We start from the raw sequence: 15,932 nt of genomic DNA on the forward strand, positions 1-15,932 counted from the left end.
AAACCATTACAACAAATGGAATAATTTGCATTTAAAAACAAGTCAAATAAAACTCCTGAAAATTTCGGGAAAATTGGGCTAAAAGAGCCTCTGTCGAAATGGGGGCTAATTTGCATGAGGTCACAAACAGTTCCGCATCTATCACTCATTATGCATTATTATGGAAATCACTTTTGTAACTGCTATTGTTGTTGTCCTGCCATTAGGGTTGTCAATGACCAGCGAGCAAAGGACAAAGGAGCTGGCCAAGTCAGCACAAATGACTTTTAGCGCGGCCATCAAAGGATTTGCTTTGGGCTTTGGCCCAAAAAAATAAAAAGTTGTCCTTGCCCACTGTCCTTTCCTTTGTGCCCGCGTGTATGTGTGTCCTTGTGTTTGTTTGTGTGCACACTGTGTTCTTGTTGTTTCACTAATTGTGCCAAATTAGTTGACAACTTAATGTCGTAAAAATTTCAGCTAAATGCCTCAATCTTTTGTTAATGACATTGACAGCGGTGCAACTTTTTCGACTTGTGTTTTTGGGGTCTGGAGTTGGGCTTTGGGCACGTGACATCACTGGGGAAAGTACGTGACACTGTCAGTGTCAAATGTGCAAGGACATGGACGAGAAGAGCCTGTCCTTATGCTGTGTTGTATTTACACTGGCCCCCCATAAATTAACTTTGTGTTTGCTGAGCCGAAATTATAATAGTTTAATTAGTTCATTTCGTTTTTTGACCCTGCTAACTGCTGCTGACAGTTTCATTAGGCTTTAATTAACTGCCTAAACTTTTGTTAATCAATGTAAACGGTGCGTATACTTAATATTGTCTTCCTTTTCATCATATTGCAGATCATGTGAAGGACTTCAGTTGCGGGCCGCTGCACTACAAGACGTTCTATACGGATGAGCACAATAATGCCCTTTATGTGGGCGCCATGTAAGTTCATTTTTTGTATTTATGGGGAATTTAAAATTGAGTCATTAAGTCATTAGTTGAGTGGAGAAACTATATTCCCTTTTAGAACTAGAATTATTCATTAGGACTTAAACTTTAAAATATGCAGGAGGAAAACAACGTCAAATCTCGGAATAAATAATGCTTTATATTTAAGGACACTTTTATAAGTGATTACAAAACCCAAGAGCTTTTTGTAGCCATCCCCCAAATACTATAAAACATTTATTAAACTACAAACTATTCCCCAATTCAAACTAAGTTTTGTATCTCTTAGTTGGGAAACATTTACCTTGAAACTAGTCAATTAACTATTAATATAAATAGTTGTTAGTTGGCTGCAATAAATATTTAGGGCTTAATAAAACCCTTTTAATGTAGAAAAATCTGCTATAATTTTGGGAAACTTTCTTTTCCGGTTGCAGACAATTAGAAAGTTCCGCCTGAGACAGCATGTGGCTCCCTACTTGGCAAGCCAAACGCATTTGGGGCTGCATATTTCATTTTTCCAGGGGTCTTGGCCACACTGTCGGCATACATAATTATGAATTAATGCCACCGACGAGGGGCAAAGTATGGGTGCCTGCAATTTGACAAGGAGCGCACCCGTCTGCTCATTTGTCTGCGGCAAGTTGAACACGGTTTTGTGGCTGGGGGAAGGAAGCCATGGAAAATTAGGGAGGGGCAGGGATGCCTAAAAGCGGGCAAACAAAGTAACCAAAATTACCACTTGACTCGAGAGCCGCCGAGAGAACCCACGAACCACCGAACCACCGACGACCCCACGCAACCACAGCTGGCGGCTCTCGTCAGCGATTGCCATTGGCGGGCTCCTAGAACCGGCAGGGAAATGAAGATTAATGGTCTCGCAGTTGTCGAGGGAAAGCTACCAAAAACTCTGCCAGCAACTACATAAAACACACTTTAGACCGCCGCTGCCCCTTTGCGTTTTCCTTTTGTTTTCCGTGGCGCCGCAAAAGTTTCGAGTGGCCGGAAAATGGCGAGAGATGGCCTGCCAGGCACCGCTTAAAGTTGTGTCTGGCTGGCAATATTGCCACATTCGACATATCAATCAATCAGGGCACACTGACTGCAATAAGTACGCAGGCAGGCAGGCAGTCCCGACAGTGCACAGCAGGTGTGTGCGTCCCTGACAACGATTTTTCAACCCAGAGAAAGAGCAGAAAAAATGTCAATGAGCCCAAGTTTACCGGGGCCAGACAGCTGGCAACTGGTGTGGCATTAACTTATCGCATGAGGGGGCACGAGTCGGGGATTAACTCGAGTGCCAGGGGATGACAAAGTTTTCCTCTTTACCATGCTAATTCATTTCTTTGCCCTTTTTGTCTTACAGGGATCGCATATTTCGGCTCAATCTGCGCAACATCAGCCAATCGATTTGTGAGGTAAGATATGGGAATTTATATTTATTGGGTAGCTTTAACTATTCATCAGACCACCACAAACTAAGAGTTCACAACATTTAAAGAAGTTTTAAAAGAGAAGTGCTTATTATAAAAGCATTATAAAAAGTTCAAAAAAGTAGGCACAGAAAATCCTATTGTTTTTATATTACTTATGCATATAAAGTGCTAAAAATAAATTAACGTTGTTTAGGGAATGAATCTGGTGGACTTTCTTATTCAAAATATATTGTTACATATTTGTAGGCACCTTTCTAAATGGTTTCCAAACCGCTATGACTTTTGTGGCACCCTTAAATATGAATATTTATTAATGGATCTATAAACAGGAATATATTACTCCACATAAAGGCTATTTTCATATTTATGGCACATCCGGTCCACATTTCGATATTAAAATCGATGAAGAAATGAATGCTTAAAGAGCCACCCTTTGCATTTCTGGGTGAGCAACTTGTCACTGACAGCTCGCAATTGCTCTTTAATGATTCCATCTTCAACTATCAATATCCGCCTCTGTCCGTTCAACCATTTTCCGCCAGTTTTTTTTCGTCCTTGTAAGCTGCAGCCCAGTGCACTATCGCCACCTCCTGAGACGTAGCAAATGCTTTTAACAGCAATTATTTGTGCTGACTTCTGTGCGGGCGGCGGCCAAAAGGAATTCCATTTCAAGTCGAGTTGCAGCACTTAGAGCCCGGCCAAAGGGACTGACACTTCGGGCAAGTGGAAATAAAAGTGGAAAGTGCATCCACAGAGGCACCGGATATTGTGTCTATATGTCAAGCATAAAAATTGTCAGTCGATGGCTTTTGCTACCCCTCCATTGATTTGTGGCTTTCACTTAGGCAGAAGTATTTGCAGCAAGACAAACACCGAAAGGAGATTCCTTTTCAATTCAAGTGCCGCCCAAAAAAAAAGAAAGACGAATCGAATTAAATAAACAAATGTCCAACGTGAGCCACATACCGAATACAAAACAAAATAAAAGCGCGACATGCGAGTATACCAAAAATGCTGGCGCGTGCTCTCGGTTGAACATCCTTGGTTGGCGATGGCATTCCAGCACGCTTTCAATAAACTTGGCTAACATAAATTTAAACCCAATGCCATTTGTCATTCTTTCAGCGCGATGTCCTCATATTGGAGCCCACCGGATCGGATATCCTGAATTGTGTGTCCAAGGGCAAACGCGAGGTGAGTCTGGCTTAATTGTAACCATTAAAACCATTCCATAGCATGTGCAAAATTTTCTATCAATATAAACGAATTTGTGAACTCACGGCCTCGCCCATTTTCCAATTTCCATTTGCATTTTGAAAACCACAAAAACCACCCAAACCGCCGTATGATTTCCTTACGACTATTGTTTTCTAACGTTTGTTACAATTACACAAAAAAAAAAAACAAATCAAATGCAATTGCATTTTCTGGCGCTTGACAAGAAGGTGGAATGCCGCAATCACATAAGGGTTATTCAGCCGATGAACTTCAATGGCCAGAAGCTATACGTTTGCGGAACCAACGCCCACAATCCCAAGGATTACGTAATAAATGTAAGTGCACAGAGAAAAAACAAATAAAAAATATGATTGACATTTACTTAAGGAATCTTTGGCAAATCAGAAGACTTTAAAAAGCGTAATTGTTAAAATGATTTTTATATAAAAGCATCATTTAATATTCATTAGATATTTGATATTTTAAGAATTTATTTTGTTTTAAATAATAATTTGACTTTAATTGAATCTTTCTCAAATTTATTTATAAAATATCTAGAGATTTCTGTGGCTTCTCCGCTATAAATATTTTCTCTTTAAAATATCTGCCTAAATATTCAACAAAAATCCTTTTTTTTCTATGTAGAAATAAATGGATTTTTCAGCGACTTCATCAATGTGCCTAATTGTGAATGTCAGTCAAGTTTTAGAAGTTCATTTCGGCCCAGCGGGCGACCAAAATTAAAGTCAACTAATGTGCTTTTCGCTCTGCTCTCTTTCCTTAACCCTCGCGCACCTAATGGCCCACATCCACCCCCAGGCAAACTTAACACATTTACCCAGATCCCAGTACGTGCCCGGCGTCGGTCTGGGCATTGGCAAGTGTCCCTACGATCCCGCTGACAACTCAACCGCCGTCTATGTGGAGAACGGAAATCCCTTCGGCCTGCCCGCCCTGGTAAGTTCGACCCGAAAGCGGAAGTAGAATAAAAGTAAGGATAAAGGAAGGCGCAAATAAAAAGAAAAATGTCAATTGTAATAAAATTACAAAAGTAAAGCGGGGCAAGAAGAAGGAAGTTGGCAAAGTTGTGTTTGGGATGGGGCAAGAATATTTTAAAGGCAGCAAAAACATAGAAAGGCAGCAATAAAGCAGCTGAAATTAAATTAGAGCAAGGCATACGCACACACACACACGTATACAGACATGCACACACAGACACACGCACACACAGACACGCACACACAGACAAGCTCACAAAAGAAAAGGGGGCACGTGCGTACACTTTATGCGTAATTGTGTGCGTGCGTGCCTTGGCTTACTGGGCGTATGCGTGATGTTCGGGCCTTATCAACAGTTGCCCTTTTGCTAACAATGTCTGTGTCTTTTCATCCTGTTGCCAACCAAAAAATGCAGTACGCCGGCACGAATGCAGAATTCACCAAGGCGGACTCCGTCATATTCCGCTCGGACCTCTACAACCTGACGAATGGACGCAAGGAGGCCAACTTCAAGAGAACCGTGAAATACGATTCCAAGCTGTTGGACAGTAAGTTGTAGCAATAACGCTCATTCTAATTCCTAAAAAAAATAATAACTAATAAATTGGTGGAAGTTATTATTTTAAGCATCCCTTAAGATGTTTTCCTGAATATGTTTTATTTTCAACAAATCTTAAATGTAATAGTTATGTTTAAAACTAAATTGCAAAAACAAAAGATTAGTTAAAGCATTTGTATTTACTTTAAATTAATTATGTATCTAAGATAAAGTATCTATAAAGTAAAGTATTATTATGGTAAATTTAATGACTATATAAACTTAGTTACAATGTTTGGTAACTTCTTCAAAAAGTTTAGCGATGGTCACAAAAAGTTCTTAAAATATTACTTAAAAATTTTCAACTCTTTTTAAAACTTACAAGATTAAATTAAAATTACTAAAAATTGAATCAATTTATTTCCCTTTCTAGAACCCAACTTTGTTGGCTCCTTTGAAATTGGAGAGTTTGTGTACTTCTTCTTCCGCGAACACGCCGTGGAGTACATAAACTGTGGAAAGGCGGTTTACTCCAGAGTAGCTCGAGTTTGCAAAAACGATAGAGGTGGAAAGTACATGATCAGCCAGAATTGGGCGACCTATTTAAAGGCGCGGATGAACTGCAGCATCTCCAGCGAATTCCCCTTCTACTTCAACGAGATACAGTCGGTCTACAAGATGCCAACGGACGATACCAAGTTCTATGCCACTTTCACAACGAATACGAATGGTCTGATTGGGTCGGCAGTTTGCAGCTACGACATCCGGGACATCAATGCGGCCTTCGACGGTGAGTGTTCACTGTACGAGAGAATATGAATGTGTGTGTGTGGGGGATGCTCCAGTGATTTATTGCACTGTCCATAATTCTTCGGGGGGATTCCTTTTCCTCGGGCGACTCCGGATGGAATTACGCGCACAGGTGGAGGCCGAGTCCCTGGAATTTGAGCGTTAAATGGTGCGCATTGAATTGATGGTGGCATCCACACAGCCCATTCCACCTACTTTTATTGAAACAGTCTCGCATTCAAGCTGAATTTCTTTAAATGCGCTGCCTCCGCCGTCCAAGTAATGAGTACAGCCAACACTTTTTTAACCCAACTTGGCCCGGAAAGTTCATTAACACCATAAAGTTGAGGGGTCTTGGTGTGTATGTGGAGCGGTGCCAAGACTGACGGGCAGACAATCGGGCAGACAGATCCACACAGACACTGCCACCGGGGCAAAGTGGTGCAAAAAATCTGGCATACACTTAAAATTCATTACGAAAAGTTTGCGGGCATGTTGCACAGACAGCAGCGAGTGTGATAAAAAAAAATGTGGAAAGCCACAGCAATTAATTATGGCCACAAACGATTATGGAGCCGCTCTCGAAGGCCAGGATGTGATTCTTAAATTGTATTTCATACTTGCCACGTAATAATGTGTGTCCATGCGGGATTCTGATAATAATATGCCAAAGGACACAAGCCACACTGAAAATTTAATGAAAACATATCCATTAGTTGGACAATTCCTGAGGCTTTTCATTTTCATATTTCATATTGTTTATTTGCCTTGAGAAAAATTCAAGTAGAAAAATTGGTTAATTGAACTTTCTATTTCATTGTTTATTCTAGGGTTTTTGTTCTAATTTGTAAAGTTAAAGAATATATTAAGGTCAATTATTTTCGGGGTCCCTCTTGGCATTCTTTATGAAAACACAACTGAAATTTTAGATTTAAAGATAGATGAATTTCTCAAGCTAAATTTATAAGCTGATGATGGTATAAGTAGAGGGGAAAGATGATTTAGAAAACATTTTGAATTATGTATAACAATATTTGCAGTCCAATTTGGTCTCTTAGTATTATTAATTAAACGGTATTCAGTGTGTAAGCATTCAGAAACTTTTTGTAGAACGCACTTGACCATTAAAGCTCGGACTGTGACTCTTAAATTGTATTTTTATTTACCGAGTGCCAGTGCCACAAATCAGCACTCGCACAGCACTGACACACATAAATTAAGAGCAGCATTCTTCCCGGCACTCAACTCCGTACTGATGGTCTCCGTATATATGTATATCCCACTCCATCCAGGCAAATTCAAGGAGCAGGCCACCTCGAACAGCGCCTGGCTGCCCGTGCTGAACTCCAAAGTGCCGGAGCCACGTCCGGGAACTTGCCACAACGACACTGCCACGCTGCCGGACTCCGTGTTGAATTTCATTCGCAAACATCCGCTAATGGACAAGGCGGTCGATCATGAATTTGGCAATCCGGTCTTCTTCAAGCGGGACGTCATACTCACCAAGTTGGTGGTGGACAAGTAAGTGAGAACTGTATTCATTAGCGCCGCCAGCCAGTTTTCAGTTTCCAGTTCCAGACTGGCAAGGAGCCAGTCGCATGGGAGTATCCCTGTTGACATTTCTCGGGGCTTATGTGTGGGTACACAGGAAAAAAAACACAATTTGATAGTCTATTTTCATTATTCAATTACTACATTTTATTCAATAAAAAAGTAAATAACTAAAGATCATAGTAAGGTCTTAAAAATTTTTTTTTTTTTTTGTCAAATTATATACTTACATTAATGGAAAAGAAAATGGCACTGGAAACGGAAGTCCTTTGGCCTGAAAAAAAAAGATCTTAAGCATTGCTTTTTCTATGACCTTTCAATAAAAAAAATAGTTGACTGCGAATATTACGATAAAAACGTTCTATAAATATACATTTTTTCTTAACAGTTTTAACGTACAAAGAAGTCTTTAAAATTCAAGTTTTTAAATCAAAGGTGTTCGAGCGACCACTCTCTATATTTAAAGACCTACTTTAAGTCACCTTTATAATTAGTTTTCTCTTCTGTGAAACCCCTAGTGGTGACCTTTTAATTTTTTATTCACCTTTTTTTCTAAGTGCACAGACTCCTGGGCTGGCTCTGTGCTGTCAGTTGTTCTGGCAGCGAAAAATGTTTTGTCTTGGCCGGAACTTGTGAACAAAGTGCCGCAGGATGTGTTTTCAGTTAAGCGCTTGCCACTGATGCTGGTCTTTCTGGCTTTTTTTCCTCCTTTTTTTCCGCAGGATACGGATCGACAAGCTGAACCAGGAGTTCCTAGTGTACTTTGTGGCCACGACGTCGGGTCACATTTACAAGATAGTGCAGTTTATGCACTACGGCCAGCGGCACTCGAATTTGGTGGATATATTCGAGGCCTCGCCGCATAATGAACCGATCAGGGAGCTGACACTGAGCCACAAGACGGGTTCCTTGTACCTGGCCACCGATCACCAGGTGAAGCAGATCGACATGGCCATGTGTGCCCGTCGTTACGACAGCTGTTTCCGGTGTGTTTCGGATCCTTACTGTGGATGGGATCAGGAGGTCAATGCCTGCCGACCTTATCAACTGGGTCTGCTGCAGGACGTGGCCAACGAGACGTCGGGCATCTGCGACACGAGTGTCCTGCGAAAGAGAGTCACCTCCTCCTATGGCCAAACTTTGCACCTCTCCTGCTTTGTCAAAATGCCGGAAGTTCTGAGAAAGAAACAGACGCGCTGGTACCATCACTCCACCGAAAAAGGACGGTGAGTATTGGGAATGTCCTTAAATATTTATAGGCTTGAGAAAAAAACAAAAATTTGGATGTTCATTACTGGCAGTTTCCAGCAATTTAATCAATATGTGAAAGACATAGCTTTAGCTGAATGAGAAAAATATTAGACCTATGTTTACTTTCTTATAATTAAAGTTAGTTCAAAACCGACTTTTTCCGTTTGAGAGAATATTTTAGCTAAACTAAACCACTCATTTGTATGCACATCTATGACAGCTTGATATGTTGAATCAAGCCCATCAATTTAAACAAAAAGGAAACTTTCAAACAAATATCCCTAAAACCCAGGGACCATTGTATTTTGAGTTTTCGGGGAAAAAACCACACGATTCTCATCTATCTGAATCGCAGATCTCTGGGAAAATTGAAAGCGAATGAGGGTAGGGAAAATGTGTAAGCGAAATGCCGCTTCATCTCACTTAGCCGTGCCAATGCTGCGGTAAATTGACACTTTAAAATGCGCTCCAAGTCTGCTTTTTGGCGTTTACGCTGCTGCCGGTGTTCAAGTAATGGAAAAACTTTCAACTTTCCAACCGAATAGTCGGCGAAGTCGAAGTCGAAGTCTGTGTGTCTCGCGCACACAGTTTATATTGATTTTTATTGTGCGTTTCCAATGCGAATAGAAAATGGAAAATCCCCTGCGCGCTATCGCAGCAGCCATCTGAAAAGCCATCTCTCTACATCTGTCCCTATCTCTGTCTCACCGCTCCCCATCTCTGTCTGGCAGCTACGAGGTCCGCTACACGCCCACCAAATACATCGAGACGAACGAGGGCGGTCTGGTCCTTTTGGCGGTGAACGAGGGCGACGGCGGGCGCTACGACAGCTACTTGGATGGCACCCTGCTCTGCAGCTACGGCGTCACCGTGGACGCCCACAGGTGAGTCAGCTCGAAATCTCTAAGTTAGACGGCCAATTTTACTAGCAGGGAGTGAAAAAAGGCTACAAGTAAAATATATTTTCTTTTCTTAAATAAATAATATAGGGGTGCTACATAAAAACATCCTAAGACTCAAAACTAAGTAAACTTGTCTAGTAATATGCTTTAAAACGACCGAAAGACGGCGATTTACTTTTCATAGCATACTTTTGGGCACTTCTAAAATGGTTTTCGAATCATAATTTTTGTATTTCTGTGACAACCCAAATATAAACTTTCAAATTAAATTGGAAAAAAATCTCTTTAAGATAACCTAATGCTCCAGGTCACATTTAAAATACGAAATTTTAAAAATATATACAATTTTAAGAATAGATAAATATACAGTGTTGATAAAACTTATGTACTTTTTCATTTAAATCTCAAGTAAACAAATTGTAAAGTTATTCAAGTCAACAATATATCGAGCCCGAAATCCTTTAACTAAAGAAGCTACTATAAACAAGAAAGGAAAGCTAACTTCGGGCGGAGCCGAAGTTGATATACCCTTGCAGAATACTCTGTAAATTATATTCTCCAATATTATTCATATGATGCATTCTTAATACTCATAAAAAATCCCAACTTCCTAACTTTAAAAACACCAAAGTTATGGCATTTCCAATCGTTCAGTTATATGGCAGCTATAAGATATAGTCGGCCGATCCTTATGAAATTTGGTATGTCGGATTGATTGGCCAAAAATAAAACCCATAGAAAATCCCAACTTCTTAACTTTACAAACACCAAAGTTATGGCACTTCCGATCAATCAGTTATATGGCAGCTATAAGATATAGTCGGCCGATCCTTATGAAATTCGGTATGTCGGATTGATTGGCCAAAAATAAAACCCATAGAAAGTCCCAACTTCTTATCTTTAAAAACACCAAAGTTATGGCTTTTCCGATCGTTCAGTTATATGGCAGCTATATGATATAGTCGCCCGATCCGGCTCGTTCCGACTTATATACTACCTGCAATAGAAAGACAACTTTTGGGAAAGTTTCGAGCAGATAGCTTTAAAACTGAGGGACTAGTTTGCGTAGAAACGGACGGACGGACAGACGGACAGACGGACATGGCTATATCAACTCAGGAGGTGATCCTGATCAAGAATATATATACTTTATAGGGTCGGAAATGTCTCCTTCACTGCGTTGCAAACTTTTGACTGAAATTATAATACCCTCTGCAAGGGTATAAAAATCTTTATAATTGTAATTTGGTTTAGCTGTAATACCAATTAATTTCTGATAGGCATTTAATAACTGAATTTCCAAAATTCCCAGACTGTTATTTTCCTTAAACACGGTTAATTTTTTGATTCTGCGAAAATATCTGACTTGTCAACACCGCCGGCACATCAAAACCCAACCCCCTGCAGACTAATTTCCGCGAAAATGTCAATAACTTATTGCTCACTTTTCCCCATTCAGATGCTCCCCGCCGTCGCAGAAGCAGGATTACCAGAAAATCTACTCGCACTGGTGCAACGAGTTCGAAAAATACAAATCGGCCATGAAGCAATGGCAGGCCAAACAGGAGGTGTGTATCCCTGGGAATTATGCATATATATTTTGGGCTTGGGCGCCAGCTGCCGTTAATTGTTTTAATTAATTTTTCGGCGTCAGGTGCGGGGGTGCTTTTTGAGTTTTAATTATTTTGTAATTTGCTAGCAGAGATCTAAGTGTTCACCCCTTCTCTTTCTTCCCCGTTTTACATTTCCTTTTATTAGCAATGTGGCCTGAAGGACAAAACAGGACCAATCAGCAGCAACGGCAAGCATGTGAACGATGTGTTCAGCAACGATGCTTTGGTCTGACCCAGAAGTGAGTATCCTTGAATCATAGAATATAGAACAACCCATGCTATCTTTAGTCCCTGCATTAACAGAGCACACAGAAAAAAAAACTTCACACACTCAAGAATATTCTACGAAAATGGAAAGGGGTGCACAAAGAAAAAATAGTTTATTTATTTTTAATATCTGAATTTTGATAAATAGCTCTAAAAATAATAAGCTCAAAGTAATTAAGTTTTTTAAATGATTAAGCCACAAAAATTATTAAAATAAATATGTTTTCTTTTGGACACCTTTGACTATAGTTTAAAATTGAAAATCAAAAAAACATTTCAATACTTTAATCATCGAAAGTTTTATACTACATTTTCTGGAATAAATCTAGGAATACATTTTTTAAAAACATTCCCTTGGAATATTCTTGACTTTGGAAGGTGTTTTTTTTCCCGAGTATAACCCATCCATCATCATCAGTCCCCGCATAACCAGTAGTTCTAGTTCTGGTAGTATTAGACCCTGACGAAATCTAACCGAAAATGTCCTTTGTCCAACCCCCCCGCCCCCTTGGCTGCTGCTGATGCCACTCAAAAATTGTTGTTGCCGCTGCCCAGAGTACTTGTACAGCTTTGAGTTCTTGTCGTCGTCGACGGAGGGCGTGGCCACCGCCCACCGCAAATTGTACATTTTCGTGTTCGTGCTTACCATATTTGCTCGCTTCTAAAGTTTCTAGTTAAAATGTAAATGTAAGTTGAGTGCCCATGTAAGACAACCCACACTAACCACCCCACCCCCACCCCCTCTCTCCCCCTTTTTCCTTTTTCCCGCTGCTGCCCACTCAATCTCACTTTCTATATCTAAACATATTTGCTTTATTTGGGTTTATTCTGTTTGCAGGCGCAGAGAGGCAGTAAGCACCCGAGGAAAATACGGAGAACCACTATGAAAATGTGACAAGGCCGAGCTGAGGAAAAACAAAATGAACAAAACAAAAAAAAAAAAGAAGATAGAGGAAAAAACCACTACAAAGACTGAAATTTTTAAGCTTTTAAAATCGACAATATTTCCAATAATTTCGATGCGTTTTTTGGTCATGCTTTCGTTTCGTTTTGAGATGTTGTCAGCGTCAAACTGAATGATTTTCGACATTAACTAACTGATATACAAAGATGGAGTAAACGAGAAAAGTTACTATCAAAAGGATCCTGCCATAAGTCAAATGGAAATTACGGTTTTACACTCACACAAAGACACTTACAGAAGACACTATTTCTATTTCGAGCTAAGGTTAAGGTAATCTAACAGATACGGATACAGATACAGAACAGATACAGATACAGATGGAACTGCAACCACCTAAGTGAGAATCTGACCTAAGGCAAAGTATTAACCAAGCTCATGAGGCGCAACGATTTGATTTTTATTTCGATTTGGTTCAGTTTCCGGCAACTCGTCGCTTGGCCATTTCGGGTTTGGGGTTGGGAAGATCTTAAACGAATTTGTATATTACTTAGCCATATTTGTTCGACTAAACTAGCGTAAGATAAACATATACACGAATAGCTGCCCCTGTTTAGGTCATAGACGAATATGGAACCAACTTATTACGATAGCCAAAACCGAAGAAACGGAAATAAAGTTTCAGAAAAGAAATGACGCACAGCATAAAGGCTATATGAACTATAGCATGGGGGAAAATTGTAAATAGAAGAGCTTTAGACGTAAGTAAAGTAACAGCAATGATTTTCATTTTTACTCGGCTCCAAATTTTTATTTGAAATTCTCTATTCGGCATTAACTCGCTCTTGTATAGATTGTGCGTTGGCCTAATGTTTACGATAAGCAATACATAGTTATATATATGCATACGCGTACTTATAAATAAATATAGATACATGAAGTTACTGCATTGAGACCAACATGCTCATGATTACTTACCCGTAAATAGCGTAAGTAAGTTGGTGTGGCAAGTAAATACGTTTTTAGTAATATTGCAGAAATTCATTCACACAAAACAAAAACAACACATCTCGTTGCATTTAGTAAACATATTTGTATCCGCGAAAACTGCCATAATATTGCAAAAAATCAAGGAAAACCCAAACGCTTGACTCAACCCAAAACCTAAATAGGTTTTTTTTCAACAGAAAACAAAACAAAAGAGACGAATGTAAGAAAATCTTAACCATTACTCTCACCCATACACACACTTGAAATATTTTTCTAAAGATTTTCTCTGCAAAATTTTTAATGTTTTCATCTTAGGATTTACCCAAGCAAAAAAAAAAAGAAGGAAAGCAAAAATTTTAGCATTGCATACTGGCATTGCCATTGTAAATGAACTAAACCAAAACCACAAAAAGAAAACTATTAAACAACAAATATTTAAAAGCTACTAATGCTCTGAGCTTCTAACTTTAATGAATGAAATGTTTTTGCGTTGCCTTTAGTAGAGTTTTTTTATTTGAACGTTTATTGTAAATAATTTAAAGATTATGTGAAATGTTTTGTATGACAATCACATGATGTTGAGTAAAAAATAAAACAAACGGAAACAAAAGAGAAAAACAAAAGGACACTCGGAAAAAACACGCAGAAAATATGAATCAAATTGCCAATGTGGCAATTAAAGATGAAAATTAATATTAATTGAGTACTTAACGAACAATTCACTGTAAAAATATTAATACAAATTAAATAAATATTCGCGGTAAAAATATATATACATAAATAGATAAACGACTTTTACAAAGTATTCATACAATAAAAGAAGATTTGCGCTTAACCACCATTCGAATAAACCAAATGCAAGGTTCCATTCGAACATTTTCAAAACGCAGATTGGTTCACGAGCTATCCAAATATTTCCGGAAAACAGCAAAATCCGAATAAAAGAAACAAATTAAGAAAAACAAATTAGATGTAAACACATAAAAAGAAAAATGCAGTAAATAAATGTGATAAGATTCTTTAATAAGCAAAACAATCGTTGGTGTGGACTTTTATTTGGGATGCGACTGTAAAAAGGGGAACTGTATGAACAAAACTGTTCTTATTAGAATTCGTATTCAACTTCGAAAGCAGGCCTTTATTTATTTTATATGAGCAATGTTCTCTAGAGCAGAAAGACAGCGAAAAAAAGAGCGATAACAAGAGAGTCTTGGAATAAACAATGATTCCTATGAGTCGACTTCTTAATACTCTTTCTCGAAAATAATTTTAATGGTAAGTAAGGAATGGAAAAAAATATTGATCTTTCCTAATAAATATGAGTTGTAATCTTAAATTAAAATTCTTTGGTTAGGTTTAGCTGTTTGGTTTTTATTTTTAATAGTATAATTTTGATATTTTTTATTTTACCATAAATACATTTATAATGTGGTGCCAGCAACACTTTTTTTTTGTTATAGGGAGTACTTATGTTACATTTCACTTTCCGTTACAAGCCTTTCCATAGAATCCATGTTATCAATTTTAATAGAGTAAACATACTTAAAGATAACAAATGCCTGAGCGGCATACCGTATAGAAATTTTATTCTCGCCCCAGAAAAAGTGAGTAAGTAGTTAGTAATAAACAAACCGCTGACCGGGAAGCATTGATTGACACACACAAAATTTATATAAAACAAACAAAGAGAAAACCTGAAAAAATGTCACCATTTAAGCTGATGCTTCAGCTTCTTCTCCTCGGCATTGTGCTAGTTTCTGGAAAGTATCGCTATCACAGGAAGTACAAATACTCTCCGGAGTTGATAAGCGAGCTAAAAGACTTTGAGAAACTGATTCCCAGTGTCACCATCGATGAAATTGTCGCCGAGCACATGATTACGGATTCGGGCTTTCGCAAAGCCATAAAGTTTTTGCGCAGCTCCGATTTCAAGAGATTACAACAGCGCATTGAGTCTCTGCCAGAAGTTGTAGATCTAATTAACTTTGTTCATCTGAATGACACGGCCTCAGAAAAAGAGCAAAAACACTGGCATCATCATTTCAATTTCATCAGGCATCGTCGATCGGTTGATGACGATCTCAGGGAGGAGATCTTTGTGGTGCTACTTGAACCTAATTCAGAGACCACACAGTTGAGCTCCTTTACGAGCTTTGTGCAGGAACTACTCACGCATCTGCCCCGAGATCGATTTGTGGCCTTAATAAATGAAAAACGCCAGCGAAGCCCCATATTTGCAAAGTTTTATGAGGCACTGAAAAGTCCAGAGTTTAAGACAAAGTCCGAAGCAGCCTGGGTAAGAGATAATATTGTTAAAATTCATAGAGAAAAAAATAAATATAAAAAATATGAAAAAAATAAAAATATTAAATATTATTGTGCAGGATTCGTTAGTAAATGAGTTATGTAGATATTTTGAGACAATAAATTAGGTTGTGAACATTTTTAAGCGGAACCTATTTGCATGCTTAAATACGGCATACTTTTCTACTGACATCTCAAAGAATTATTCCATTTTAGGTTTTGATTTTAAACATATACACTCTCAATAT

The 15,932-nt window shown here is 38.7% G+C and overlaps 2 protein-coding genes across 4 annotated transcripts in view; both read left to right on the forward strand.

Moving 5' to 3' along the window:
- Positions 1–14,399, forward strand: part of LOC108046168 (semaphorin-2A) — a 50,209-nt gene extending 35,810 nt beyond the window's left edge. Inside the window, exons 3-16 of one of the 3 annotated variants that reach the window (XR_006417436.1) lie at positions 833–920; positions 2,293–2,344; positions 3,488–3,556; positions 3,805–3,915; positions 4,400–4,537; positions 4,994–5,126; positions 5,550–5,906; positions 7,198–7,426; positions 8,179–8,682; positions 9,439–9,591; positions 11,069–11,177; positions 11,368–11,461; positions 12,045–12,176; positions 12,328–14,399. Coding sequence is in view for 1 of the 3 variants with exons in the window: in XM_044457417.1 (XP_044313352.1) it covers positions 833–920; positions 2,293–2,344; positions 3,488–3,556; positions 3,805–3,915; positions 4,400–4,537; positions 4,994–5,126; positions 5,550–5,906; positions 7,198–7,426; positions 8,179–8,682; positions 9,439–9,591; positions 11,069–11,177; positions 11,368–11,454 (2,030 nt within the window). In the remaining 2 variants the exon portion in view is untranslated. The remainder of the gene's footprint in view (positions 1–832; positions 921–2,292; positions 2,345–3,487; positions 3,557–3,804; positions 3,916–4,399; positions 4,538–4,993; positions 5,127–5,549; positions 5,907–7,197; positions 7,427–8,178; positions 8,683–9,438; positions 9,592–11,068; positions 11,178–11,367; positions 11,462–12,044; positions 12,177–12,327) is intronic. The other 2 variants (XR_006417438.1, XM_044457417.1) reach the window with 2 other exon arrangements.
- A 594-nt stretch (positions 14,400–14,993) lies between these two features.
- Positions 14,994–15,932, forward strand: part of LOC108046177 — a 1,121-nt gene continuing 182 nt past the window's right edge. The window contains exon 1 of the mRNA XM_017125753.2: positions 14,994–15,676. Coding sequence (XP_016981242.1) covers positions 15,083–15,676 — 594 coding nt within the window. The 5' untranslated portion in view covers positions 14,994–15,082. The remainder of the gene's footprint in view (positions 15,677–15,932) is intronic.

Source organism: Drosophila rhopaloa, unplaced genomic scaffold (assembly GCF_018152115.1).
Source record: "Drosophila rhopaloa isolate 14029-0021.01 unplaced genomic scaffold, ASM1815211v1 contig_115, whole genome shotgun sequence".
Taxonomy (NCBI): Eukaryota; Metazoa; Arthropoda; class Insecta; order Diptera; family Drosophilidae; genus Drosophila; species Drosophila rhopaloa.